Below are 25,703 nucleotides of genomic sequence, written 5' to 3'. Positions count from 1 at the left end.
TTCTCTTGAGTCAATGCTCTCTAATCTGTCAGTGGCAATAAGCACACAGGAAGTGTCTGTTTTAGAAAAACAAATGAGATGAAACCTACATTAAAACTAACTGTAAAGATTTGCCTGCACAAATTTTGTCGAGGATCTATCCTGCATTATACATGTGCATTCATATTTAAGTACTGTTAAACATGTACAGTGTATTAGGCAGGTTTGGAAACGGTTTGAGCTGATCATTTAGCTGCTCTATAGTTTTTAAAGAAGTATCAACAGATTCTTTGGTCACTTCGAGGCAGCAGAACAAGCTGTACAGTTGAACATGTTGGCAAACAGCAGCTTTGTTACACATCCAGCAGACACAGAAACACTATCATTCATTTGGAATCTTGTCTGTGTCTACCTGGCAACTGTTAAGTCCAATATTGACTCTCTTTTAGCCGTGTTTGGTCTCCGTCGACTCCTGAGGGAAATATCTATCTCTTTAGCTGCCAAATGCTCCACGATGTTCACCAGCTGGTTGCTAGCTTTGTCTTTGGGCCATTTGGTGCTGGACTGCTAAGTGTACGGTGGGTTTATCCGAGCTTTTTAGCTGAAATCGGGCCGCCTGCTGAAAACGTTGCCGGTGAGAATCAATCAAAACCATATCGTTTCTGGCTGGAAAACCAAGACCATGAGCTGAAAGATGCTAAAGCGCTCCATGGAGGTGAGGGGATCGCCGCGCCTCATTGGTCATCTGCTCTTGTTTTATCTTTGTCCTCTGTGTACAGACAAAATGTGACCAGTACTGGCCGGAGGAGAACCAGGAAGAATACGGCCCGTACCAGGTGACCCTGAAAAGCAGCAAGACCCTCGCTTACTACACGCTGCGGACGTTCACTGTCAGAGATACCACAAATAAGGTATGTCACACACACACACACACACACACACACACACACACACACACACACTCTATCTCTTTTTCTCTGTGTCCAACGCACACATTCACCAACATACAGCGCTGACTGAAGTGACAGTTCCAACCCGGTCTCGTCACATTTTAAAAACGCGCGTTTTGTAATAACCCTCTTCCTGGTGCTCTAGGTTTCTCAGAGGAGAGTTGAACACACCGTCCTCCATTACCACTACACCCAGTGGCCAGACATGGGCGTCCCAGAATACACTCTGCCTGTCCTGTCCTTCATCAGAGCATCCTCCCGGGCGCGGACACAGGAGATGGGACCCGTACTGGTACACTGCAGGTAAAGAGTGTGAGTGTGAGTGTGAGTGTGAGTGAGTGTGTGTGTGTGTGTGTGTGTGTGTGTGTGTGTGAGAAAGTGTGTGAGAAAGATTCCTCTTTAATATTGAAGAGAGCTACTATTACTTATGTGCCATATACTGAACCTATGTATTTGACACGTGATGTTATCACAGTGCCGGTGTAGGAAGGACCGGAACCTACATAGTGATAGACAGCATGCTGCAGCAGATCCAGGATCAGGGTACGGTGAACGTTCTTGGTTTCCTGAAACATGTCCGAACGCAGAGGAACTTCCTGGTTCAGACACAGGTAAGCGAGCACACGCGCGGTGCACTCAGTGCTGTTGTGAATGTCCGTCCAGTCAATCCTCACTGAGAACAAACTGTCTCTTTGTTTGTCCTGTAGGAACAGTACGTGTTCATCCATGACACTCTGGTGGAGGCCATCTTGAGCCGTGGCACCTCGGTGACCTCTGACCTCCTCCACACTTATGTGTCTGACCTTCTAACCCCTGGGGCGTTAGGCAGGACGCGCATGGACAAACAGTTCAAGGTATAGCATGTCCCCTAAGGATTTACACCCCCCCCCACACACACACACACACAGACACACGCACACACACGTCTCATTTAGTTCGGTTGAATCGCACTAGAGTTTGTTTTCCCACTTTGTGCGATTCCTTTGAGCAGGTGGGAACCCAGCAGTCGCACCTCGTACCGCACCAACTACTGTATGTGTAGCAAGTCCGAGCTAATGTCGCCTGTGGCCAGCTGTGCTTAGCAATCTGCGATGCGGCAGATCATGCAAACTGTAGCAGCTCTCGGTGTTTCTCTCACAGAAATAGACTGCATCTGTCGCATCTCCGCGGTCAAACCAGCCGCCGCTGAAATTGGAGACAGACACCGTCAGAGCAGAGCGACATCTCGGTGAGCAGAGCAGACGTGGTAACGTTGTCGCAAAACAATGAAAACACGCACTAGTCCGTGTCATATAATGTGCCCATGTAAATGTGGCTGGATACCTTTTAAGGACATTCTGCTGTGTAAGTAACGTAAGACGCACGGAGTTGTGGAGAGTTAAGTTTTAGCCTGCCTGTATGTTACCTGCACGTTTGCTTAATACAAGGGATTCTTTCAAGTATAAGACTTGTGTGGACTAGGGGTGACCCCGAATAGTCGAAGATTCGATGCATCGATATGCGGAGCCTGATTCGACCACCAATCTCACAGTCGGATCTTCGCGGGTGTTATTATGAAACGAGGATCATACCATTTTGGCAATATGGGGGTGCTCAATGTCTAATTTCACACAGAACTACTGGTTTTGTATGGTTATATTAAGTTATATACAGCCTTTAATTATGATAATGCTGTAAAAAAAAAAACGTGAAAAGAAAGAAAGAAAAGTTCAATAAATATTTTTTACGTGTGTGTAAATCCAACCACCCCTGTGAAAGATTTAAGTTTCACTTTCCCTGATCCGCGTCATACGAGGAGCATCAGACGAGGAGATTAACGTTACTTAACAATGTCTGGAAAAAGAAAATCTAAAGTGTGGATGCACTTTCAAATGGTAAAAGATGATCCAAAAAAAGTAAAATGCAAGTTGTGCCAACAGCTCATGTCCTACCACTCGTCAACAACAAACATGGCTTTCCACTTAAAACGGGTAAGTTTATTACCAATAAAGACGTTTCACTTTTTCATATATAATGGCGCTTTTAATTTACAAATAGCAATATCATATGTTGGGACTTAAAATATGTTAGTCTTTTTCTAGATCCACCCACAGTATCAGACTGACGACAGCAGTTCAATCTAGTAGTAGTAGTAGTAGTAGTAGTAGTAGTAGTAGTAGTAGTAGTAGTAGTAGTAGTACCGGAGCTGCGCCAAAACTAACTCAAAGAAAGTTAGATTTGAGACCGCCATTGCCCGAGAAAAGGAAAAGAGAAATCAGGGACAAAATTGCAGAGTTTATTTCGTTTCACAATGAGGCCAGTGAATGTTGGGACGGTGAAGGTTATAAAGAATTAATGCGCACACTTGAGCCAGGATACACAGTTCCCAAAAGAGAGACGGTTATGCATGCGGCGGATGCGAAATACGCGTCCATACGCGCCTGCGGTTTACATGTTACCCTCCTGCTGACTAGTGTCGTGCCCCTCCCAACCCATTTACAAACACACACACAGTCGACTATAGAAAGATTCGTCAATTCTGATTCGAATGTGTAAATCCTTAGTCGGGGACACCCATAGTGTGGACATTTGAATTCTTTACATGGTGTCAGAAGCGTTTGACGGACACATTGCTTCTTCGAAAAGATGGCCAAGTTTCATCCTCCGGAAAGTTTCGCTTTTGATCGTCCAAATGAATGGGCTGACTGGAAACAACGTTTCCTGCGATTTCGGTTGGCCACTAAACTGAGTAAAGAGGACGGCGAAGTGCAGGTCAGTTTGCTGATTTATGCCATGGGGCCTGAGGCTGAAAACATTTTCAAGTCTTTCACCTTCGAGACGGACGGGGATGAGAAGAAGATTGACGTTGTGTTGGGAAAATACAACGCATACTTCTACCTTAAACGCAACGTGATTCACGAGCGCGCCTGCTTTCATCAGAGATTGCAGCGGCCCGGTGAGAAAGCTGAAATGTTTATCAGAGCCCTGTACGAGTTGTCACAACTTTGGTGTAAACAAGGACGAACACATCTGTGACCGCATTGTGGTGGGCATTTTGGACGAAGAACTGTCACGTAAATTGCAGCTAATGGCTGATCTTACACTTGCCCAAACCATTACAACTGTTCGCCAGTCCGAGGAGGTTGCACTCCAAGTTCACCTGCAGGGTGAGTCGCACGCAGCGGTGCAGGAAATCCGCGGGAGAGGATTAGGCAGAGGAAATCCCAGGTGGAAACCTAAAAAAAGAGAAAATGATCAAGGAGACTCGAAATGTGGAAAATGTGGAAAACTGAAACACAGAGATCCGGAAAGGTGCCCAGCCATGAACTCTACATGCAACAAATGTAAGGTCACTGGGAAAAGAAATGTTACAGTAAATCAGTCAGAGAAGTGACAGAGACTGTTTCACAGACACCATACTTCCTGGGTGCAGTCACCAATGAAAACAGAAGTGATGAACAATGGACAATACAGTTTACAATTGGAACAACTCCGGTCAAATTTAAAATTGACACGGGTGCAGATGTAAACATTATGGGAGAAGAGACGTTCAAGAAATTGGTTCCAAACAAGAAATTGGAGTCATCTAATGTCGCACTGTGCAGCCCAGGTGGTCAGTTGGACTGTTTAGGAAAGTTTCAAGCCAGCATAGAATATAAAGGAAAGCCATACTCTTTTCCAGTAAATGTCATCAGTGGCCGAAACGCAAACAATCTGCTAAGCAGAGTCACAGCAATGATGGGGCTTGTGAAACGTGTCGAAGAAGTCGACAAAGCATTCGGTGAGCATGGAACACTCAAAACCGAGCCTGTTAAAATCCTGTTAAGAGATGACGCCAAGCCATACACAGTGCACACTGCTCATCGCGTTCCGTTGACTGAGACCCTCACCGGCCTCACTGGAAGGCGTGGCTATCTTCATGGATGATGTCCTTGTGTATGGAGATACTCCAGAGCAGCACGACCAGCGTCTCAGCAAGGTGCTGGAAAGGATCGAGTCAGCCGGCCTGAAGTTAAACAAAGAAAAATGTAAGTTCAAGCAGGACCAGCTTCACTTCTTGGGCCAAGTCATTGACAAATCAGGTGTGAGACCTGACCCTGACAAAGTCGAGGCAATCCGCGAGCTCCCACCACCACAGAACGTGCAAGACCTAAAGCGGATTCATGGCATGTTTAATTACTTAGGAAAATACATTCCCAACTTGTCTACAGTGGGTCAGCCACTTTATGACCTGTTAAAGTCTAAGTCAGTATGGACATGGGACCACTCTCAGCAGGAAGCGTTCCAGCAGATTAAAGACATCCTGTCCACTTCTCCAGTCCTGAAGTTCTACGATGTGAGCCGCCCCACTGCTGTCTCAGCCGACGCCAGCAGTTATGGCATAGGCGGAGTACTACTGCAGCTGCACGAAGGGGACTGGAAACCTGTGGCATACTGCTCACGTCGTCTGTCTGATGCCGAGACCAGATATGCACAGATTGAGGAGTGTTTGGTGAGTGTCTGGGCCTGTGAGAGATTTGAAAAGTACCTGTGTGGCCTTGAGAGCTTCAAATTGGTCACCGACCACAAACCTCTGGTTCCACTCATGAATCAGAAAGACCTGGACAACGTGCCAATACGGTGCCAAAGGCTACTCATGAGACTTATGAGATTTAAACCGATGGCCGAATATGCACCAGGGAAGACCTTAACAGTGGCCGACACACTCTCACGGAGTCCACTACAGTGCCTGGAAAAGGAGACTGACACTCACTCTGACGTAGCGTGCTACATAGCAGCCGTTGTTGACGCCATGCCTGCAACCCCACGTAGGCTTGAGGCCATAAAGACAGCTACAGCAACAGACTGTAACCTACAATTGGTGTTGCAGTACATAAAGTCAGGGTGGCCAGAGTACATAGGCCATGTTCCAGCAGCAATCAGGGAGTATTTTCCCATGAGAGCTGAATTATCTGAATGCAATGGGATCATCATCAGAGGCAGCCGTATGGTGATTCCAGATGTGCTGAGAACAGACATCCTCAACAGAATACACGATGGACACCAGGGTTTGACAAAGTGTAGAGAGCGAGCCCACGCGTCTGTATGGTGGCCCAGCATCTCATCAGAAATCCATCAGAAAGTCCAGTCCTGTCAGCTGTGCCGTGAGATGAAACCCAGCCAGCGGAAGGAACCTCTCATCTCTACCCCCTTACCTGACCGGCCTTGGAAGAGACTTGCTATGGACCTGTGTGATCATGACAAACACACTTACCTTGTCGTGTCAGACTATTTTTCCCGGTTTCTGGAAATACTTCACCTGCCGACGACTACTGCCTCGCAGGTAATCTTGAAGTTGAAGGCAGCGTTTGCCAGATTTGGCTGTCCAGACGAGGTTGTGTCTGACAATGGGCCTCAATTTTCATGCCAGGAATTTAAAGACTTTGCACGAGAGTTTGACTTTACACACATCACCTCAAGTCCACACAACCCTCACGGACATGCAGAGAGTGTTCAGACCGCTCAAAGAATCTTGAAGCAGAAAGACCCTCTGCTCGCCCTCATGTGCTTTCGGTCAACGCCTTGCACCACCACAGGCGTGAGCCCGGCAGAGCTACTCATGGGCCGGAAGATAAAGACAACCCTTCCAACACTGGAGGCAAATCTACAGCCCCAATGGCCTGATCTGGAAACTGTCAGGACCACGGATGCGTTGGAAAAAGGGAAACAAGCGTTCTACTTTAATCAGTGCCATGGAGCTATGCCTTTGCCTTCTTTACAGCCAGGTGATCCTGTCCTCATGAAGCTGGACCATCAGAAAGCCTGGAGAACACCTGCCGTTGTCTCTGGAGGCAGCGTCACACCACGCTCCTTTGTCATTGAAACACCCCAGGGAGCAACTTTGAGACGCAACAGGCGTCACTTGCAACAGGTTCCTCTGGCGGCTGGAGCTACACATCCTCTTACTCCAGACGGAGTACAGCAAGGAGCTGCCACGCAGCAGCCTGACCCCACAGTCTTTGCCTGACACACAGACTGGACTGGTCCATACCCGGTCTGGTAGACTGAGTAAACCTGTTGAAAGGTTGAACCTGTGACGGAAAATCACATGTTCGCTGTGATGGTGTGGCTGTTTTGTTCATTTTTTGATTCATTCTGTGGACTGACAAGTTTATTGACACTATGAAGAGAGCTGATGTTATAATGCTCGTTACTATAATGCATGAGTTATGTTTGATGAGTTAAGTCAACTGATACTAGTGCCTTACTGTTTAATCAAATGCAGTACCTTTCAAATGTTCAGTTATAGGAACAGTCAGGATATCTTTTGATTCTTGTTTATTCTCAGAGAAAGAAACAAAACTTAAAAAGGGAGATGTCATATAATGTGCCCATGTAAATGTGGCTGGATACCTTTAAGGACATTCTGCTACGTCCCTACGCACGTAAACACGTGGCGCCTGTAACGTAAGACGCACGGAGTTGTGGAGAGTTAAGTTTTAGCCTGCCTGTATGTTACCTGCACGTTTGCTTAATACAAGGGATTCTTTCAAGTATAAGACTTGTGTGGACATTTGAATTCTTTACAGTCCGGGACACAGGGCCTTCTTCCTGTATTTACTTTCTTAAGAGGACCAATAAGAGGAGTGAACGTTCTTGCGTGGTTTGTAATGACATTGCATTTCGGTAACTTGGATTTTTTCTCCGTGCGAAACCAAACCGAACCAATCAGAAATCGCTCCAAGTTTACAAACTCACCAACTGACTCGGACCAGAGCAAACAAACTATAGGTGTGAAAATGCCCTTATATTCTAATTTGTCCTTTTTTTTTTTTTAAATGTTATTACTTTTTAGGCATTTAACCAACACTATGGTCATATTATTATCACGCAAATGTAACTTTTGTTACATGACTCTTTTTGTTGCGTTTCAGTTGATCAGTCAGCGTCAGGCCAAGCACGCCGACTACAGCACCGCCCTGAGAGACGGCAATGCTGAGAGGAACCGAGCCAGAGCTCTGATGCCTGGTAAGCACGGCTGGTTCATTAACCCACAGGCAGAGCTGTGAAAGGTTTACCATTTCATCCACAGACACATGATCACAGCCCTAAGTGGTAGATTGCGATGCGCCACCATATGACTCTTGTCTCTGTGTTTTTCTATAGTGGAAAGATCAAGAGTGTGTCTGACCGCTGCCGAGTCAAACTCCACCGGGTACATAAACGCCTCCTACGTCATGGTAAGACAAACTAGAGGGCACTTTTGCAGATCTTAAGACACCGATAAAACAATGGCTGGATGGTTTTGATGCTGCCGGTGTGTTCACAGGGACATCACCACAGTAAGGAGTTCATAGTGAGCCAGACTCCTCTGAGCAGCACGGTGGCAGATTTCTGGAGAATGGTCTGGGAACACGGCACACACACTGTTGTCCGTCTGCCAGACACACACTGTCAGGTATCTCTCTCTCACACTCACACACACACACACACACACACACACAGTACAGTAAAAATAACTGTATACAAACACACACACTCTTACGTCTTTTCCTGTTTATGTCAGAGTGAACAGGGGGAGTCTTGTGTCTGGCCCAGTAACGACCAGCCAATGAGCTTTGAGGGTTTCACTGTGTCATACTCGGGGGAGGAGCATGTGTGTCTGTCCAATGACGAGAGACTTTTGGTGCAGGACTTTACAGTGGACTCTCCAGAGGTAACGCACACACACAGTATACTGTGTTTTACTGTACATATATATATCTTTCTCACACATCTCACTCCATCCTTTCTGTTTTTCTCGGCCTCTGTGTAGAACAATTATGTGTTGGAGGTGCGTCAGTACAGCGCCGCCTGCTGGCCCAACCCAGACAGTCCCATTAGGAACTGTTTTGATCTGGTCAGCACAGTCCGAGAGCACAGCAGACATTCAGACAGACCCACAATCGTACACGACCCGTAAGTACACGATAGACGGGATCACTCAGTTTGTTCATTCTTTGCGAGGGTAAATCTGTTCATTCTTTGCAAATCTGTGTGTGTGTGTGTGTGTGTGTGTGTGTGTGTGTGTGTGTGTGTGTAGGCTGGGAGGTGCTACATCAGGGCTGTTCTGTGCCCTCACGGCCCTGTCCAGTCAGCTAGAGGAGGAGGGAGCGGTAGACGTTTACCAGGTGGCACGGATGACCAACCTCATGAGGCCTGGGGTTTTTAATGATTTAGTAAGTACACACAAAATCCTCTCACAGTAATGCTCCCATTTATCTCCGTCAACACTAGAACTTTAACGTGACAATGAGGTGAGAGCAACTTCACCTCAGCCATTTCCCAATGACATTCCTAAGAATGTAGAAAGAAGGAGCTCATAAGGGGGATTTTTTTTATTATTATTATCATAACATATGGTTCAGTCTTGAAGCTGTGTTGTCCCCCCCCCCCCCCCCCAGGAGCAGTACCAGTATCTGTACCGAGCTGTGCTGAGTGTGGTGAGCAGCCAGGAAGACCAGAGAGCCCTGCAGAGTCCAGAAACCAACGGATCGGTACCACTGGGACAGACCAACATCGCTGAGAGCCTGGAGTCACTCATGTAGACACAGGCAAAAAACAACACGCAAACATGTCACATACACAGAAAATATGCATCACACAGACACACACACACACACACACACACACACACACACAGACTGAGTGCTGTGGTGACTGGGGTTTTAGTCTGACATGCGATGAGAGGATGAACACCACCATTTCTGTGTCTGTGGTTCATAGCTGTGTCCGCTGGGCGTGTGGCAGGTTTAGACAGGTCATTAAAAGTGCTAACCTTTACTCACTGTGTCTTACTGTCAGCGTTAGCGTGCACAGCAGACTGAGCTACCAGAATCCACCAGGCGCAGAGCTTATTTCTGATGTTTAACCCTCATGTCGGACACAGTGACCAACCGGCCATGACGTGACTCATCCTTTTAAAAGGGCAAAGGTACCACTTTCTAATAAGGCACTGCTTATAAAGGATTTCATTTGAGATATAAATGGTTGATAAATAAAGTACTCATTTTTCATAGATCCATGATAGGTCTTTAAATAAACAATGTTTGTGTTGCCAGGTTGTTAAACTCCCTTTGACTGCTCAGACAGTTCTTTCTGGAAAAGGGATTTGGACAATAAGGACCAAAATCTATTTAGTCAAATTATAACTACGTTCTTAATGGCTTAAGAATGTAGTGAGAACTCGATGAGCATTTATTAAGGGTATATAACGAAGTATTTTACAAAAAAAACTGTGTATAGATTAATACAAAAGTAGTTCTCTACTAAAAATAATAATTCTCTCTTTTCTTCTCATTTTGCTGAGTGTGGGACGTTTATGGGCGTCAGCAAAAAGCCTATGAGCCCCATGTGGGTGTGTAACCCCACAGCCAATAACAGCGTGCAGGGTGGGCAGCCAGTTCCGATTTCCAATACTGCCGCTTAATCTCAGATGAAGCTCTGCCTTCCCACTGAATCTAGCAATGTGGCACCTTCCCGCAGAGGTATGGCTGTGTTTATTTGTGCTTTGGAGCGTAAACGCTGTGAAACAATCAGAGAAAAAAAAACCGTTTTATTCCTCTGATTCACTGCTTTGTGCAGCGCTCCCTCTCTTCATTCACTCTCTAGCTCGACCACCGCTGCTCTCTCTCTCTCTCTCTCTCTCTCTGGCTCATTTAGCCAGGGAGGAGGGGCCAACTGTGACCGCTGTTTACAAACCAGATGCGCCGCGTTTCGGTTGGGCCGTGGTTTTGTTCCATCGTTCGCCACACATACCACGCTGGGAGCATCTCAGAAGCGGAGCGTCTGGCTCCTGGTAGAATTAAGGGGTAAGCGATACCTCCTACATAATATCACTTTAATGAATTACCAAGATGTACAGTACCAGTCAAAAGTTTGGACACGTTTTCCCATAAGCATGTTTAATCTTTTGACTGGTACTGTATAACTGCATTTTTACCGAGTAGAAAGGACAAACACAAGCCAATGGGATTTTTGCTAAACCCGATAACTAATCTATATATTTAAAAAAATTGCAAATGATTTATCAGCCATTAATAAAGCAATTAGTTGCAATTTCTTTGTAACCGGTTCCTTATTAGAAAGTTGTACCAAAAACGCTTCACTGTCTTTCCAACAAGAACCAACCAACTTTCCAACTGTGTATCTGTTGCTGGTCAGCATGGAGCCTGAAGCTGCAGAGAGGAGAGGCCAAAAAGCGTTGGAGGTGAATTTGAAATGAACAAATGTGAAGAAAAAAAAAACATCACAAAGAATTTCTACCTAAAATGAATTTCTCATTTCATAGGAAATTATTTTTCTTAATGATGAAAGGAGTCAGCTGTTTAATTCCAACAACAGACCTACCTTAAATTCTTAACTTATGTCTATTTTTAATCTTTCATTAACATTTATTTCTTCGATTAGTGGTCTCTTTGCCTTTTTCATCACTCAGTCTTCTAAAAGACAGACATGAATATGAATAAAAATTGAAATTGGCAAACAGGCAAAACAAATAGAAATATATTAGATGCAAATGATAGTAGAACAACAAGATGACTTCAATGTTAACCAGCACATTTTGGGGCTCAAACTACCACGTATCCTTATTTAGAGGAATATTTTGAATAACCAAAATCTCTTAAGGCCTCACTAGTGACACTTAATTGACTGCTGTTGAATTGCTCTGTCCATGTCTTGTTGCCACTGGCTCCATGGTCTCTGGTTCCCTGTGCCTTTTCTAATTCATGTTATTGTACTTTAAACCTGTTTTGATACAAAAACTGTGTGACTAATATGCCAAAATAATGAGCTGTGATTTTTGTTCTTTTTTTTTTTCTTCTATTTCGGAGTGGGGAAACATGTCATTGGATGTTTTGTAAGATGCAATCCACACAAAATCCATCTTTTTGAGTATCAAAGGCGACGGCCCCCGCGAACCTGTTAAGTCATGAACTAGCAGTCATTAGAATCGGCGATATGAAATTCAGCACATCATTTAGCTGAGGCAGTTGCCATATTTTTGCAAACATTTAGTGTTTAGAGACAAACGTTGAGACAAATCAGTGGAAAGAAACAGCTGCACGTACTGATATTCTGTTAAACCCTTGACTGCACCGACTGAGAAATGAAAGTGAGAAGCTGAGACTTCGTCTGCATTGCTGTGCCACTAGCTACGACTGTTTTCATTATGAGGGAGTCCAGCTGTTTCCCTTGTGAACAATCAACCTCTGAATCACTTTCAAACAATGCTGCCGCTTCTATCTGTGCCTGTTTTGCGTCCACTCTGTACCATTTGTCTACTTCATCTGGGGATGCAAAATGGCACAAATCACAGAGGCTGCTGTTACTGAGCCAAACCGCGATTCAAACCAGATCTAACCATAATGTCTGAACTCTTTGTGTAAATATCCCTGAATACATCATAAGGCCAAATTATGTATGTTTATAATGTATCTCTATATATTTTCTATTTTACTATATAAAAGAAGTGATTTTCTAGTCATTTACACATATACAGCATAACTGTGTGGATTCTATTTGATCATTTTAGCCTGGATATATTGATCATGTTCATAGTTTTAATGGAATGTTATCTCTTTTTACCTTTTATGATTAAAGTAGCAGCTTAATGTCTATACCTTTTTATCTCCAGCCACGAACTGGTGCAGTATGTAAATAGCAACAGGTTGAAGCGACACCATTTAAGATTTGTTTCCAACCTTGTTTATGATTTTAAACTTGTTTCTTTTTCCAGGAGGGGAAAAAAAATAAAAAATGTTCTTGTTTAGACCCAAACTTATTTTTGTACCTTCATTCTCGTAAACCGTCTCAACACATACAATACACAGAACAAATTGGATTACAGATGTATCATGCTTTTATTTATATTATAATACATTGTATTGCATTGTCTCCCCTGATCAACCTGTACATGACATGATGGTAAAGACCACGGAAGGTTAACAAAGATTAAGTCCAAACCAAAAATATATATTTCTATGTAATCATATTATTTGTCAAGACACATTATACTGTAGCAGTCACATAAGATAAAGTGTATATAGTGCATTAAGTATAAACCTCGTTATGCAGTGAGAATACGAGTGCCCACCCTGGGTGTATTTTTTATTTCATTTATTTTTTTACTTTCTGTAGAACTGTCAAGCATTTCAACCCTAATAAGATCCCCATCCTGCCTTCACTTTACACTCTGCATGGATAGAACTTCCCTTTTCACGTGATGTTTCTTTTTCTTTTTCTTATTATTTTTGGGGTCTTTTTCCCTTTTATTATATACAGTGGATAGACGGGAAAGGGGGAGAGAGATGGGGGGATGACACGCAGCAAAGGGCAGCAGGTCGTATTTGAACCAGGGCCGCTGCAAAGGAGTCAACCTACATGGGGCGCACGCTCTTACCGGGCTCCCACATCCCCGTCCCTTTCCAAATGATGTTCCATGTTTGCAGAGGTTGTCGGTACTTGACATAATATCACATAAGCGAGGCTGGGTTTATATTTGGGGTAGGATTTTTACTATCTTGCTGGTTCAAGTATAAAGGGGGGGTTCTGGACATTTTTTAAACACAATAGATGGCAAATTAAAAAAAAAAACAGCCATGATGCCATGTAGGCTTCATTTTAAGCGTTAACATTTTAATTCAATATCAATTTTCAGCCTCATGTCTCATTGTACCCATAAGTACATTTTGAGGGGCTCGGACATGTTGACAGTCTTTGTTTTAAACTCAAACTGCATGAGGATCGATTAGCAAACATTTCCCTAGACCTTCATCATCGAGAACTGAATGGCAACATTATTCCAGTGTGCAAGTCCACCAATATCCTCATTTAAAACGCAACATCTTATGTTTTTTCTGATTTCTGATTATATCAAATTACTATGGCAATGAGTTCACTGTTTGCAACATCTGTGACCATATCAACTTCCCTATGCCCTTTAATCTCATCGGTCTCTTCCCCTTCCTACCTGTCACAAAACATTTTTCAGTGTTCACACATACCTAAAAATGCTTTTATAATATTTTCCTATTTTTGACAAAAAGTAAAGCTATTAAAACTCATTTTGGTAAATAAACCTCAAGCAACAGCCTAACAACTATGGGTGTTTATGCTTTTGCTGGATTTGATTTTGTCAGGGAAACAAACAAACACTGAGAAAAACTTATTTCCATTTCATGAAAGCCAGTGGAAGCCATCTTTCTTTGGAAACGTCTTGAGTGAAGCTCAATCACGCCTCCCCTGTATTAATGTCACTGATTATACACAAACATACTGTACTTTGATAAAAAAATAAAAACAAAAAAACATAAGTATTATGGCACATGAAGATGTTAGCATCAAGGACACTTCAGGTGTGGAGATGTAGCTTCCAAATCAAATCTTTGTGTCATCCTGCTGCTATAATGGCAATTGTTTGTAACATTTGATGTTATTTGATGTCCTTTGCGACAATACATATTAAAGGTCCCATGGCACGAACATTTCACTTTGAGGTTTTTTAACATTAATATGCGTTCCCCCAGCCTGCCTATGGTCCCCCAGTGGCTAGAAATGGTGATAGGTGTAAACCGAGCCCTGGGTATTCTGCTCTGCCTTTGAGAAAATGAAAGCTCAGATGGGCCGATCTGGAATCTTCTCCTTATGAGGTCATAAGGAGCAAGGTTACCACTAAGGTCTATATAAAAGAGACTTCAGATACAGTATTAGGGGACCACTAAGGTCTATATAAAAGAGACTTCAGATACAGTATTAGGGGACCACTAAGGTCTATATAAAAGAGACTTCAGATACAGTATTAGGGGACCACTAAGGCCTATATAAAAGCATCCAAAGAGCACCATGTCATGGGACCTTTAATTCCCAAATAAAAGCCATAAAACAAAAAATGACATAGTGAAAAAATGCTATTGTTCCTATATTCTACATAGTTACTATATTACAATGGCTGTCACTTTCTCGAGCAACTGTTAGGAAAACTTCACACTGTTTTCCTTTTTTCCAAATAAAAGCCTTCCAAAGAAGTGAAGGGATTCTGCCCCTGTTTATAACCTCTTAACTTAAATATATGGTTAAAAACATAGTTATAAATTGGAGAAGTTATGATTCTGATTCTCTCTTAAGGAATTGATGGATAACTATGATAAATTACACAGAAGCAAAGTTAAAATACGTAGTCTTGTGCAATACACAGAGTGCAAATGCAAGTAGTACAGGCAAGAAAATACTTTATATATTTCTTTATATATAATATATAATTTTGGTAAAATAGCTAGAGTCTCTAGTTTACCTAAAATGCTACAGCACCACAACTTCCACCTGTTTCAAGCTCATGATGAGAAACTGAAAATGACCAGAATCTCTTTTTGAATTGTCACATTTCTGTAAAATCACTTATGGAGAGATGAACTCCAGTCATAAATAAAACCTGGTTGACCTGCTTTGTAATTTTGTTTGGGAAAAAAATGTCCTCTCGCTACAGTGCTCTGTAGCATTAAAATATAATGATTTATAACTTGTCATAATGACTATAAACAGATAATGATTTATAACACTTTAAAATGTTAAATTTAGCACTTGTTAAAAGCATTACAGAGGGAAGTGACAGCTTCTATAAACAAACAGACACTGTTGCTCTTTTTACTCTTTGTGAGAATCTTTAAAAACTGAATCAAATCCTCACTGTGGGGGATCAAGAAAGGTCTGCTGTTAACAAGAGATAATATTAAAACAGTGTATTAGGTCATCTCTGTTCTTTGTCATTTCTGTGTGTGCATGTGGGTGTGTATGTGTGTGCGTGTGTGTGTGTGTGTTGTGTACTCCTACAGGCTGTGTCGGTCGTTCTCTCTTCTTGTCTGCATTCTTAATTTCCCTGACAACCCTGTTGGACACAGAGGAGAAATTAGACAGCAGTATAAAGCATTGGATTAAGCTGTGTGTGTGTGTGTGTGTGTGTGTGTGTGTGTAGACTGATCTCATAAAGTGGCGTATGTATAACACGCCAATTCGTATGCCATTTTGCCGTGTTATCAAGACGCATAATGTCTTTTTATAGCGCGTTTATCATCGCCATTCGGCCGCCATTGACCTATGTCATACACCTACGCAAAGTCATGATTGTGTGTGTGTGTGTGTGCGTGTCCTTACAGAGTTGGTTCGTTTGCGTTTCCAGCAGTCTGGGTTGAGTCTTTTCTGTTCGTCTGCAAGGGCTTTGGCCTCTACGGTGAAAGTCCGCCGCTCCTCACTTCGCATTTTCTTCCACTGCTCCCCAAGGAGGACGCTGATCGCTCTGACACACACACACACACACACACACACACACACACACACACACACACACACACACACACACACACCACATATGTTACCTTAAAATAAACATTTAAACGCATCACGGCTTCACAACACACGTGTAGACACAGAGCACACCTACCTGTTGTCCTTGCCTGGGTACATCTGGGTGTACTCCACCCTGAACTTCTTGGCAAACAGCATGAAGGCGTTCATTGGCCGCTTGCACCTATTGGGCGTGGCATTATTACTTCCTGCGGTGCTGGCCTGCTGGCTTTTGGTTGGCTTTTGACGAGGAGAGTGGGAGTGACCGGGACTCGGGGTGTCTGCAGGTTTTATGCAGATCCACAATCGACAGGTTAGCTTTTTTTTAATTTAATTTTATATATATATATATAAAATGCATCCTCAACCTTGCTCATTTTGGTAGTGTGTTTTTGTTTTTTGCAAACTGATTGATGCCTGTAGCCAATGTATCTGCTTATTCACACAGCGGAGTATCTGAAGATTTGAAGTATAGTACCGTGTAATGTGTCTCTATCTGGAGAAACGGCTCCTCCACTGGACTGCGAGGCGCGCCGCCGTCTGGCCATACTGCTCAACACGTACACCGCCGAGGAGTCCAGAGGAGTGAAATCATAACTGAGGAAGATATGTGTATATACACACACACACACACATTAACTTATCTGCTGATCGGCCTTTTGCTGTTTCAGGTTCAGAACAGGTGCCTATTTTACCTCTTGAATGTGTCAAAGACCAGTGAGTCGTCAGTGTGTTTGGCGTCTCGGTGTCCTGGAGGAAGGCACACATCTCCCACCTCCATTTCATAGCACGGTATCCCATAACGCACCACGGTCAAGCTCGGGTGAAATGACGTCCACCCTGACAGAAAGTAAGACGGAGTGCAATTAAATCGGTATAATGTTGTTTTCAACGGTTGCCGTGTTTTCTCATCATCATCATCATCATCATCACTCCTACCTTTGTTTTTGACGTAGAAGGGGTGATCAAGTTGGCACTGGGCGGTCACGGGCGCATGTTCGACTGCCCCGGGGTCAAAGGTCAGCTGTAGGACAGCCTGACCGGACAACACGATCTCTGAATGCTCCACCAGCTGCAGACCCTCAGAGCCGTAACTCTGCATGAGAGCAAGCAGTTCGTTTTACTCCTTACGTGCCATTACTTTATTCCTGTTTTCCTCCACTTAAGTGATACAGATTGCAGCTGCGATTGTTAAACATACAACACCACAGAGATCAGACACACTGCATTAAGATGGACACCAAATCAAAAAAGTACACTGTGAGCTCCGAGGCCTGGCGCTCTAAGCGCAGCCCCAAGCTTCTCGCATCATGCACCTTCAGAGATCTGGGCTGCTCCTCATCACCGGAGTCTTCCGGAGCCGAGTCCAGGTCCTCGACGTCCTGCCACTCCACGTTAGAGCCGCGGTGGAAGCGCAGATGAGTGCCTGATGACAGAGAATAGCTGCTCTGAGGTATAAACAATAGCCTCAGATAAAATCTCACATGCATGTCTTCCCAACAGAAGGGAAAAACAAAGCAATGACCCAGTGTGAGGTGGCAGCAAAAGGGATTCTACCTTTGAGAAAGCAGTGCCAGGCCGTGGGTGGACAGGAGAAGCTCCAGCCCATGTCTTCGTCATCGGACAGAGAGGATCTGGTCGACACTGCAGAACCACATTCACTGCTCTTCTGTGGAAACATGACGCATCAGCGTCAGGCACGACTCAGGATTTAGCAGCTACCCATGAGCCACGAAATGTGGGTTTGTGCAAACGCAGCAGCAGCTCATTATTGACACACAGCTTTCTATGGCACATGGTTGGAGGGGAGTCACTTTTAGTGAGTTAAAACCATAGACTGTAAAAAATAGTGGACGTAGCAACAATCATTGGTTTTGTCGACTGCAGTTTTGAAGCCTCGAGTTTTGCAATTTGGCCGACGCCATCTTGTTTTGTTTTTTTATTACCGGACGTGACGATTTTTGGACGAAAGGTTGAAGCTGGGGAAGTTGTCGCGGCTAAACCATTGTCGTCTATGGTTTCAATGGCACTGTGCTAAGCTAAATGCCAAGGAGGGAAAGTTGCAGGTACTGGGGCCATTCATCTGCTTGAACGGCCGTACACAGAAAAAATTGGCAGACTTTCCCTTAAGTTACCAGCTAATGCTAGCACTAGCTAGATAGCTTGGTTGGTGCTACCGAACACTTCACTAGACACTTTTAGGCGACCAAAATCTACTTCAGTGAAGTGAACACACAGAGAGGGTCAAAGTTTAAGATACAAAGACAACACCCAAAAAACAAGTTCAGGTCTATTTTAATGTACACAGCGCCATGGTTAGTGATTGCTAAGCCTCTGTTATGATTGACATGCTGTATGGAAGAAGAACTTGAAACTAGTGATTAAGGACATAAACTCGTTATTACTGAGTTATAATCAAGTGAAAGGTAGGCTTGTTTTCCCATAGACTTCTATACAATCAGACTCCTTTTTGCAACCAGTGGAGTCGCCCCCTCCTGGAAGTTACAAAGCAGGTTTAAGGCAGATTCTGCGCTGGCTTCACTTTTCAGACCCGGAGGTTTCGTCCATTCTTTTTTTACAGTCTATGGTTAAAACGTAATAAAAGATACTTTTTGTGTTCTTCAGATATTGTGTTCACATTAATGACAGCGAGAGAGGGATGATAAAGCAAAGGGAGGAAGCAGGTAAACATGAGCTCTACCCTGGTGCGCCGACGCTCCCTGCCATGACCTCTGGGGGCCGACGGGGTGCTGCTGGGGTGAGGGGGAGGAGGCCGAGAGTAGGAATGTAGATTGCTGCTGGCGCTGGAGAGGCAGACCGAAGAGGAGCTGAAAATGACACAGGCCTGTGAGTGGAATGGAGGCTGTGAGTGCGTAGCACCGATAGCCAACAACACAGAGAATCCAAAGAGCTATAGTAGGTTATCTAGGACAGAATGACACCGGGGCAGTTAGTAGGGCTGGTGTAATACGGCAGATCTAGAAGAAGTGGTGTTCCTGTAATATTGAGGCTAAAAGCTTCAAAGCTAGGTTGTAGCTAACCAAGGTAATTTCCTCAGTTTTGTCTCTGACTTTTTTTTTTTTTTTACAATCTGAGGAATAGTTCACATTCTACAATAACATCCAAATTACATGTTTTCAGCCATTTATTTTAGAGTGTTAGTTCTTAGATTTGACATTTTAAACCAAAAATATTAATTCCAATAAAGGTGGTCACCAGAATGATATTCCTATATATAGATAGATATATATATATATACAGTATATATATATATATATATATATATATATATATATATATATATACTATATATATATCAGGCAGGGAGTTGAAACTAAATTGTGAAATAGAATTGTGTAAAAAGATTTTAAAAAAGATTTACAGAACATATATTTAAACAGTTAAATGAATTTGTGGAAAAACAACAATTTACAGACGGGTTATAAAGGTCCCATGACATAGTGCTTTTTGGATGCTTTCATATAGGCCTCAGTGTTCCCCTAATACTGTATCTGAAGTCTCTTTTATATAGACCTTAGTGGTCCCCTAATACTGTATCTGAAGTCTCTTTTATATAGACCTTAGTGGTCCCCTAATACTGTATCTGAAGTCTCTTTTATATAGACCTTAGTGGTCCCCTAATACTGTATCTGAAGTCTCTTTCCCGAAATTCAGCCTTGGTGCAGAATTACAGCCACTAGAGCCAGTCCCACAATGAGCTTTCCTTAGTATGTGCCATTTCTGTGTCTGTAGCTTTAAATGCTATTGAGGAGGAGGGGGGGGGGGGCAAGGTGGGGGTGTGGCCTTGACCAACTGCCACTTTGCTCGTTTGAAAGCCATGATGTCTCTCTCTCTCTCTCTCTCATGGGTGGGCCAAATTCTCTGGGTGGGCAAAGCAGAGAAAGGGGAGGTAACCTTGCTCCTTATGACCTCATAAGGAGAAGATTCCAGATCGGCCCATCTGAGCTTTCATTTTCTCAAAGGCAGAGCAGGATACCCAGGGCTCGGTTTACACCTATCACCATTTCTAGCCACTGGGGGACCATAGGCAGGCTGGGGGAACTCATATTAATGTTAAAAAACCTCATAAAGTGAAATTTTCATGCCTGGGGACCTTGAGTTATTTTTTTTGTTTAAATCTGTGACACATTACAACCATATATTATTTGTATTGATACTTCCTGAGTGTTTCAGAAGGTAGCGCAGGTACCTGCTGTGAGGAGACTCCTGTAGCAGTGGGCTCTGAGGTCCGGTGGCGATGTGAGCCAGCTGAGTCAGCCAGTGTGTGTCAGGAGGCTGGGTGTGCGCACGTCGCTCCTGGTGGGACACAACCACGTCCACCTGGTAGACAGGTGGTGCTGTTGGCTCCGCCTCCTCCTGAACCTCCTGCAGGTCTGGGAGGTCGTCTAGGAGGAGAAAACAAACACTTTCAGAATCCGAATACTTCATTGATTCCCCTCAGGGAAATTGTTTAGTTGCAGTTGCTCAGAGTCACATTCAAGATTTAAAAAAAAGAAATAGAGTAAGAAAAGAGCGAATCAATAAGGTTCCCACCACGTTTCACCAAGTCTAATTTTTAAGACCATCATGAATGAAATTTAAGACCTACTAAGCCCTAAAGTTTTCATCAAGCCAAGTATCGCTAAACTTGCACTTTCCCATAGCTGAAGAATAAAATCTGTTTTATGTCTGTGGTACAACCCGAAAGAGACTCGTGCCAATCACATGAAAGCTGATTGGCTGCAATATAAGTTGCATGTTGGTCTCATTTGTAGTTGTAATACAGCGAAATTATATTTGGACTAGCGAAAGAAAAAGCCACAACAATAATAATACAAAAAGAGCATTAGAGGCAGCGTTCCATGGACGTTGGAAAATTAAGACCTGCTTAAAATGATTTAAGACCTAGAACACAATAGAACGGCGAATTTAAGACTTTTGAAGGCCTGAAATATTGATTTTGAAATTTTAGACTTTTTAAGATACTGCGACAACCCTGATAAAATAACACTGCTACAGTAAGAAATAAAAACATTAAGGAGAAGTAAAGTAAGATTAGGTTAAAAAGATTGTTTGTTTTTATTTTTTGGGTTTTTATAATTGTTTTAATTGTTTCCATCAAGAGGTAATACATATACCAGCATACTGTGTCATTTCATACTCCAATCAGAGTACAACTCCTACTAGTAACAGGATTCCTCTACTCCACAGAATCTTAAACCACACTCATGCATGCTCATACTTTTACATTGCCACCTCCCCAACCATACACTCTATTGTAGTGCAGTGTCAACATAAATACAGTATGAACATAAATAAGCAGTGTGAATATAAGTAGCAGCGGTGAATAATAACCGATATTGCACATGAAACTGATCAATGGTTCAGAAATGAAGTCTTTGAATTGAAAAGCAAACAAACTTCAAGCTATTCATCCATTTGCTGTATTAAGCCCGGTGCATGCCCGTGCCTTATTTAGGCCTACCGTATTCCATGTAACTGTCACTGGTGGGGAAGCCAGGTGAGGAGGGGAGGCGTTCCTCACAGCAGAGCAGTGATTGGTCTCCATCAGCATCCATCATCACTCCTGAAGGTAAGACCAGACACAAGACACCAGATCACAGCGGAGGGAGCACACTCGACTAGTTTTACAGGATGTATTTGTTTAATTACAGTTGCCTTTATTAGCTATAATACATTAGGTTCACATAGTGAGTTACTGAGTAGAATTGCAAAGTATTTTAGTACGGACAGTAATAGTAAAACACGTTGGTGAATTGAATAAACAAACAACTTTCTAAACTCAATGCAATTCAATGCAAATCAAATCGAAGGTGGATTGAATGATTGATTACTTTCAAATCTAAGCTAAAGACCCACCTTCCTACAATTACCTTTAATTCATTTTCTCAGCTCACACTGTGCAATTTTCCCTGACGTTTGCCTTGCCGCCGTCACCCTTTGGGTTAGACTTTCGCGGACTCAGCTGGTCGTCGGGGGCGACTTGCGCCGGGGAGGCTTGGACCCCGTCATAACTGCTTGCAGTTCCCGTTTTCTATGTTTTTTAATTCAGTGTGCATTTGCTTGTGTCTTTCGTTTTGTTTTTTGATTTATTCTGTGTACTCTGTAAAGCACATTGGGTTGCCTTTGGGTATGAAATGTGCTAGATTAATACATTTGCCTTAATAATTTCATATCATTATCAACACATTGCCTATTATTATATATTAGTATAAAATAATAAGGCTTGCAAACAACAGCTTTTGCAATTTCAGAGATTAGCCTGGCAGTTGGTTGGTAGTGATAAGGAAAGTTCTGTTTACTCAGCTGTATGTCTTCTGTAGCTCTGGACAAGCTTTCCAAAGTGAAAAAAGAAAAACACCTTATGATGTCACAAAGGTATTACGCCCTGGGCTGGGAAACTACATGTTTTAATGGAATGCCTGTTACAAACAAGAGGTTTACGTGGAGTTTGAAGGACGCAAATGTCGACCAGGCAGGTAGGGTCTAACAAAAGATGCTATAGATGAGTGTTTTTAATAAAAATCTAGCCTCATACTAGGGATTCAAAGTCTGGATATCTTTGGTTCTGCTGCTTTGATTTTGACCATTCATTTTAATCTGTCTCTTGTAAGTCCTACAACTGTATGGAGTCAAATACTAAATCACTGGAGTACCCTTTGAAGAGTTTTGTGTCAGTAATTATACAGTACCCAGTGTTTCCTCTATGTTGATTTTATAGCGGTGGCCCGACATGGCAAAATATCTGCCACCACGGCATCAGAAATAGGGCTTTTAAATGATCCTGCCGACATAATGCATAATGCCGCTCGCATTGCAATTTAACAACAAGTACAACTATTCACAGGTTATTGGACCCATCCAGTTTAACTCCACATACTGCTGTGTTGATGTAGTTGATTGTCAAAACGTTCGCTTTCTTCCGAGTCGACCATTAAACGAACAGCTCCACCAAAAACGTCACCGCGGTGGCTCCGTTCTAAGTGTAGACCTGTTGTAGATGTTAAGTGCCCTATAGTTCCTCCAAAAAATACAGTTCAATCACAACTGAAAATATGCCTCATTGTGTGTTAATAGAGTTGAATACATATATTTGTTTGTGTTGCAGCGAAGTGTCAGTTCCGTTTCATACGTAAAACATTTGGCCGGGGTTGTGTTCGGACAGACCTGCCCCCACTGCTTAATAAAATCCTAAAGGAAACACTGAGTACCGATGCAAGTTAACGCTGCAGTGCACTGCTCTGTCGTACCTGTGTGTTCACCCTCAGGCTCAGAACGCCGCACGTTGTGATGTATGGGTTCACTGGACGGCACAGCTGGGGTCACCACCTCCCAAACCATGTCCACACAGGCACTGAAACATGCAGACAGTTCAGTAACTGTACATACTCTATAGCCAACACGTCTCACTTCATTAGCATGATAGTAAATGATCAAATTGAAGCATATAGGTAATATTGTAGGTAGAAATAATAACACACAGGTAACTCTAAACCTTACCGGCATCTGTATCAACATTAGCCATACTTCAGACTCCCATAGGTCAAAAACACACACACACACACACACACACACACACACACACACACACACGGAAAGTTAATCCTCCCAATGTATAGGCTATAAATGGTGGGGGTTATATAGGGTAACACTGGGCTAGTTACATAATAATAGCCTACACTAAGTTTAGACACATTCTCAAAGCTCCAGCCTATTTGCCAGTTCACTTTAATGGATAATGGATATGACTGTAAACAATATGTAGAAATATTCCGTTTTAAACATGTAAACATAAGAGCGTGTTCAGTCTTATATTTCACAATATTCTTGTCATGTGACTAATTTCTTGTTTATAAACTTTAGATCCTGCACGCATGCGCAGATAAAAGTCCATTCATTCAGAGGAGGGCAGCGATAATACATTTGAAGTAGTTCAAACGAAGTAAGAAAACTAAGAAAAAGAAAAAAAAAGCACGACATTAACTTGGCAGAACACACTGACCAGTATGACATTACCGAGTGTTATTCGATGCTGCTCGTGTCAACGTTTTACACGTCGATAAACTTGAGACGAAGCAACGTTATTTTGTTGTCACGAAACAAAAGCGCCGTTAAGCTAAATACTGAAGTTACGTCGACGAAAACGAGAAAAAAGCTTTAGCGGCTGTGTTTTACCGGACCCATAAACGACATTAAAGAGATTCGGGGTGTGAAAACATGGTTAAGTACATTAAAATGGACGAGCCATTCTATTGCGCAAATGTAGTTCCAACAAAACAACTCGTCAACAATGAAGCTTCGCGGAGAGAGCAGCGAAACTGCATTTAAGCCCAAAATTAAACGTTGTCAGTTTAACATTATTACACGTGCGCCCAGTTCAGGAGTAAATCATTCATTTGGTGTAATTACGTCTTAAATGTAACGCTTTAAACCCCATAAATATTTAAATTAACTTATCTCAACTCACCAAAAACAGTCGCCTAGTACGGGTAAAGGGGGCTGGTATAAACACATTTTCTCCAGCGAGCCTATTGGCCAAACCTGATGTTATTCTACAGCTCATCACGTCCTCATTGGTCAGTTCAGTGCAGCTCGTTCTCTTTATTATGATCGCCACAACAATAAAACATTGGGTGGGTTAAAATGATGAAAGATGGCTTAACCGAAAGTACCACCGGTGACAATTAAAAAACATCTCATCTCCTGTATAATGAACCTGGCTTCTTTTTAGAGTAATTACAGTATTTCGTATCAACAAGATAGGTTAAAAAAGAAAACTAGTATCTCACAAAACCGATTATGTAATAGCAATTTAAAGAACTGAAATGTTCATAATACAATATTCACATTCAGACTAAAAGCATGTAGTGTAGTGCTGGTGTGTCATGATAAAATGAACAATAAAAATAAGGTTTAAAAACATAGAGATAGCCTTCAGCACAATTGCCACACATGCGGTGCAACTAGTACAACAGGTAGTTTAAGTCAAGTAACCTAGTCAAAGACAATGGCCTTCTCCTGTGTTTCAGACACATGTTTGTAACCCTTATTGTACCCATGTAGAAGTACTGTAACTTTACAATGACTTGATAATAATAAATAAAAAAGTACACTTTTTTGGCCCTGATATTGATACTTGATCATTGAAGATGATTATAAAATAATAATAAAGAGTAACATCAGTATTGGTTAAAAAAGATGAGTATGAACAGTATTGTGGTCAGGAGATCCTTGATGCTGGTGGAGCTGACCATTGGCAGTAGTAGAATTGTGAGTGTTCACTGCCCTCCAGTGGTCACTGTAAGGAACTGCATCAAGGCGGCACACGTCAAGTTAGACATGATTACAACACTTCTGGTCAATTATTCACAAAAATTAAATCAATATGAAATAAAATAAATTGTAATAAATAATCAT

The 25,703-nt window shown here is 42.7% G+C and overlaps 2 protein-coding genes across 6 annotated transcripts in view; one reads left to right on the top strand and one right to left on the bottom strand.

The window, feature by feature from the left end:
- ptprz1b (protein tyrosine phosphatase receptor type Z1b) overlaps positions 1 to 10,538 on the top strand; it is a 75,498-nt gene extending 64,960 nt beyond the window's left edge. For 3 of the 4 annotated variants that reach the window (XM_028570282.1, XM_028570281.1, XM_028570283.1), the window contains 11 exons: positions 759 to 890; positions 1,075 to 1,232; positions 1,405 to 1,540; positions 1,637 to 1,783; positions 7,823 to 7,916; positions 8,055 to 8,128; positions 8,218 to 8,346; positions 8,455 to 8,604; positions 8,704 to 8,846; positions 8,971 to 9,106; positions 9,332 to 10,538. In XM_028570282.1, coding sequence (XP_028426083.1) covers positions 759 to 890; positions 1,075 to 1,232; positions 1,405 to 1,540; positions 1,637 to 1,783; positions 7,823 to 7,916; positions 8,055 to 8,128; positions 8,218 to 8,346; positions 8,455 to 8,604; positions 8,704 to 8,846; positions 8,971 to 9,106; positions 9,332 to 9,475 — 1,443 coding nt within the window. In that variant the 3' untranslated portion in view covers positions 9,476 to 10,538. The remainder of the gene's footprint in view (positions 1 to 758; positions 891 to 1,074; positions 1,233 to 1,404; positions 1,541 to 1,636; positions 1,784 to 7,822; positions 7,917 to 8,054; positions 8,129 to 8,217; positions 8,347 to 8,454; positions 8,605 to 8,703; positions 8,847 to 8,970; positions 9,107 to 9,331) is intronic. The other variant, XR_003691618.1, reaches the window with a different exon arrangement.
- Positions 10,539 to 15,555: 5,017 nt separating this feature from the next.
- Positions 15,556 to 24,856, bottom strand: LOC114550160 (HMG box-containing protein 1-like). 2 transcript variants are annotated; one of them, XM_028570746.1, is made up of 13 exons: positions 24,754 to 24,856; positions 23,537 to 23,640; positions 21,751 to 21,852; positions 20,476 to 20,671; positions 18,967 to 19,093; positions 17,823 to 17,934; positions 17,582 to 17,691; positions 17,205 to 17,361; positions 16,961 to 17,105; positions 16,744 to 16,862; positions 16,363 to 16,546; positions 16,077 to 16,218; positions 15,556 to 15,810 (listed from the first exon to the last, which is right to left on the bottom strand). In XM_028570746.1, the coding sequence occupies exons 1-13, from the start codon at positions 24,798 to 24,800 to the stop codon at positions 15,793 to 15,795; spliced, it is 1,563 nt and encodes a 520-aa protein (XP_028426547.1). In that variant the 5' UTR covers positions 24,801 to 24,856; the 3' UTR covers positions 15,556 to 15,792. The 2 variants fall into 2 exon arrangements, with proteins under 2 accessions (XP_028426547.1, XP_028426548.1); XM_028570747.1 differs by lacking the exon at positions 24,754 to 24,856 and adding an exon at positions 23,787 to 23,841.
- Between the last annotated feature and the right edge of the window lie 847 nt (positions 24,857 to 25,703).

This window comes from Perca flavescens, chromosome 23 (genome assembly GCF_004354835.1).
Source record: "Perca flavescens isolate YP-PL-M2 chromosome 23, PFLA_1.0, whole genome shotgun sequence".
In the NCBI taxonomy this organism is placed as follows: Eukaryota; Metazoa; Chordata; class Actinopteri; order Perciformes; family Percidae; genus Perca; species Perca flavescens.
Note: the sequence above shows the minus strand (reverse complement) of the source record. Positions and strands in the feature narration are given on the sequence as shown.

Bases quoted from the DNA above. Each gene is read 5' to 3' on its own strand.
- LOC114550160 (XM_028570746.1), bottom strand. From the start codon at position 24,800: ATGTGTTTATACCAGCCCCCTTTACCCGTACTAGGCGACTGTTTTTG. The intron at 19,094-20,475 runs GTACCTGCGCTA...TGTCATTTTCAG, and splicing joins CAGGAGTCTCCTCACAGCAG to CTCCTCTTCGGTCTGCCTCT. The intron at 17,935-18,966 runs GTAGAGCTCATG...ATGTTTCCACAG, and splicing joins GGGAGCGTCGGCGCACCAGG to AAGAGCAGTGAATGTGGTTC.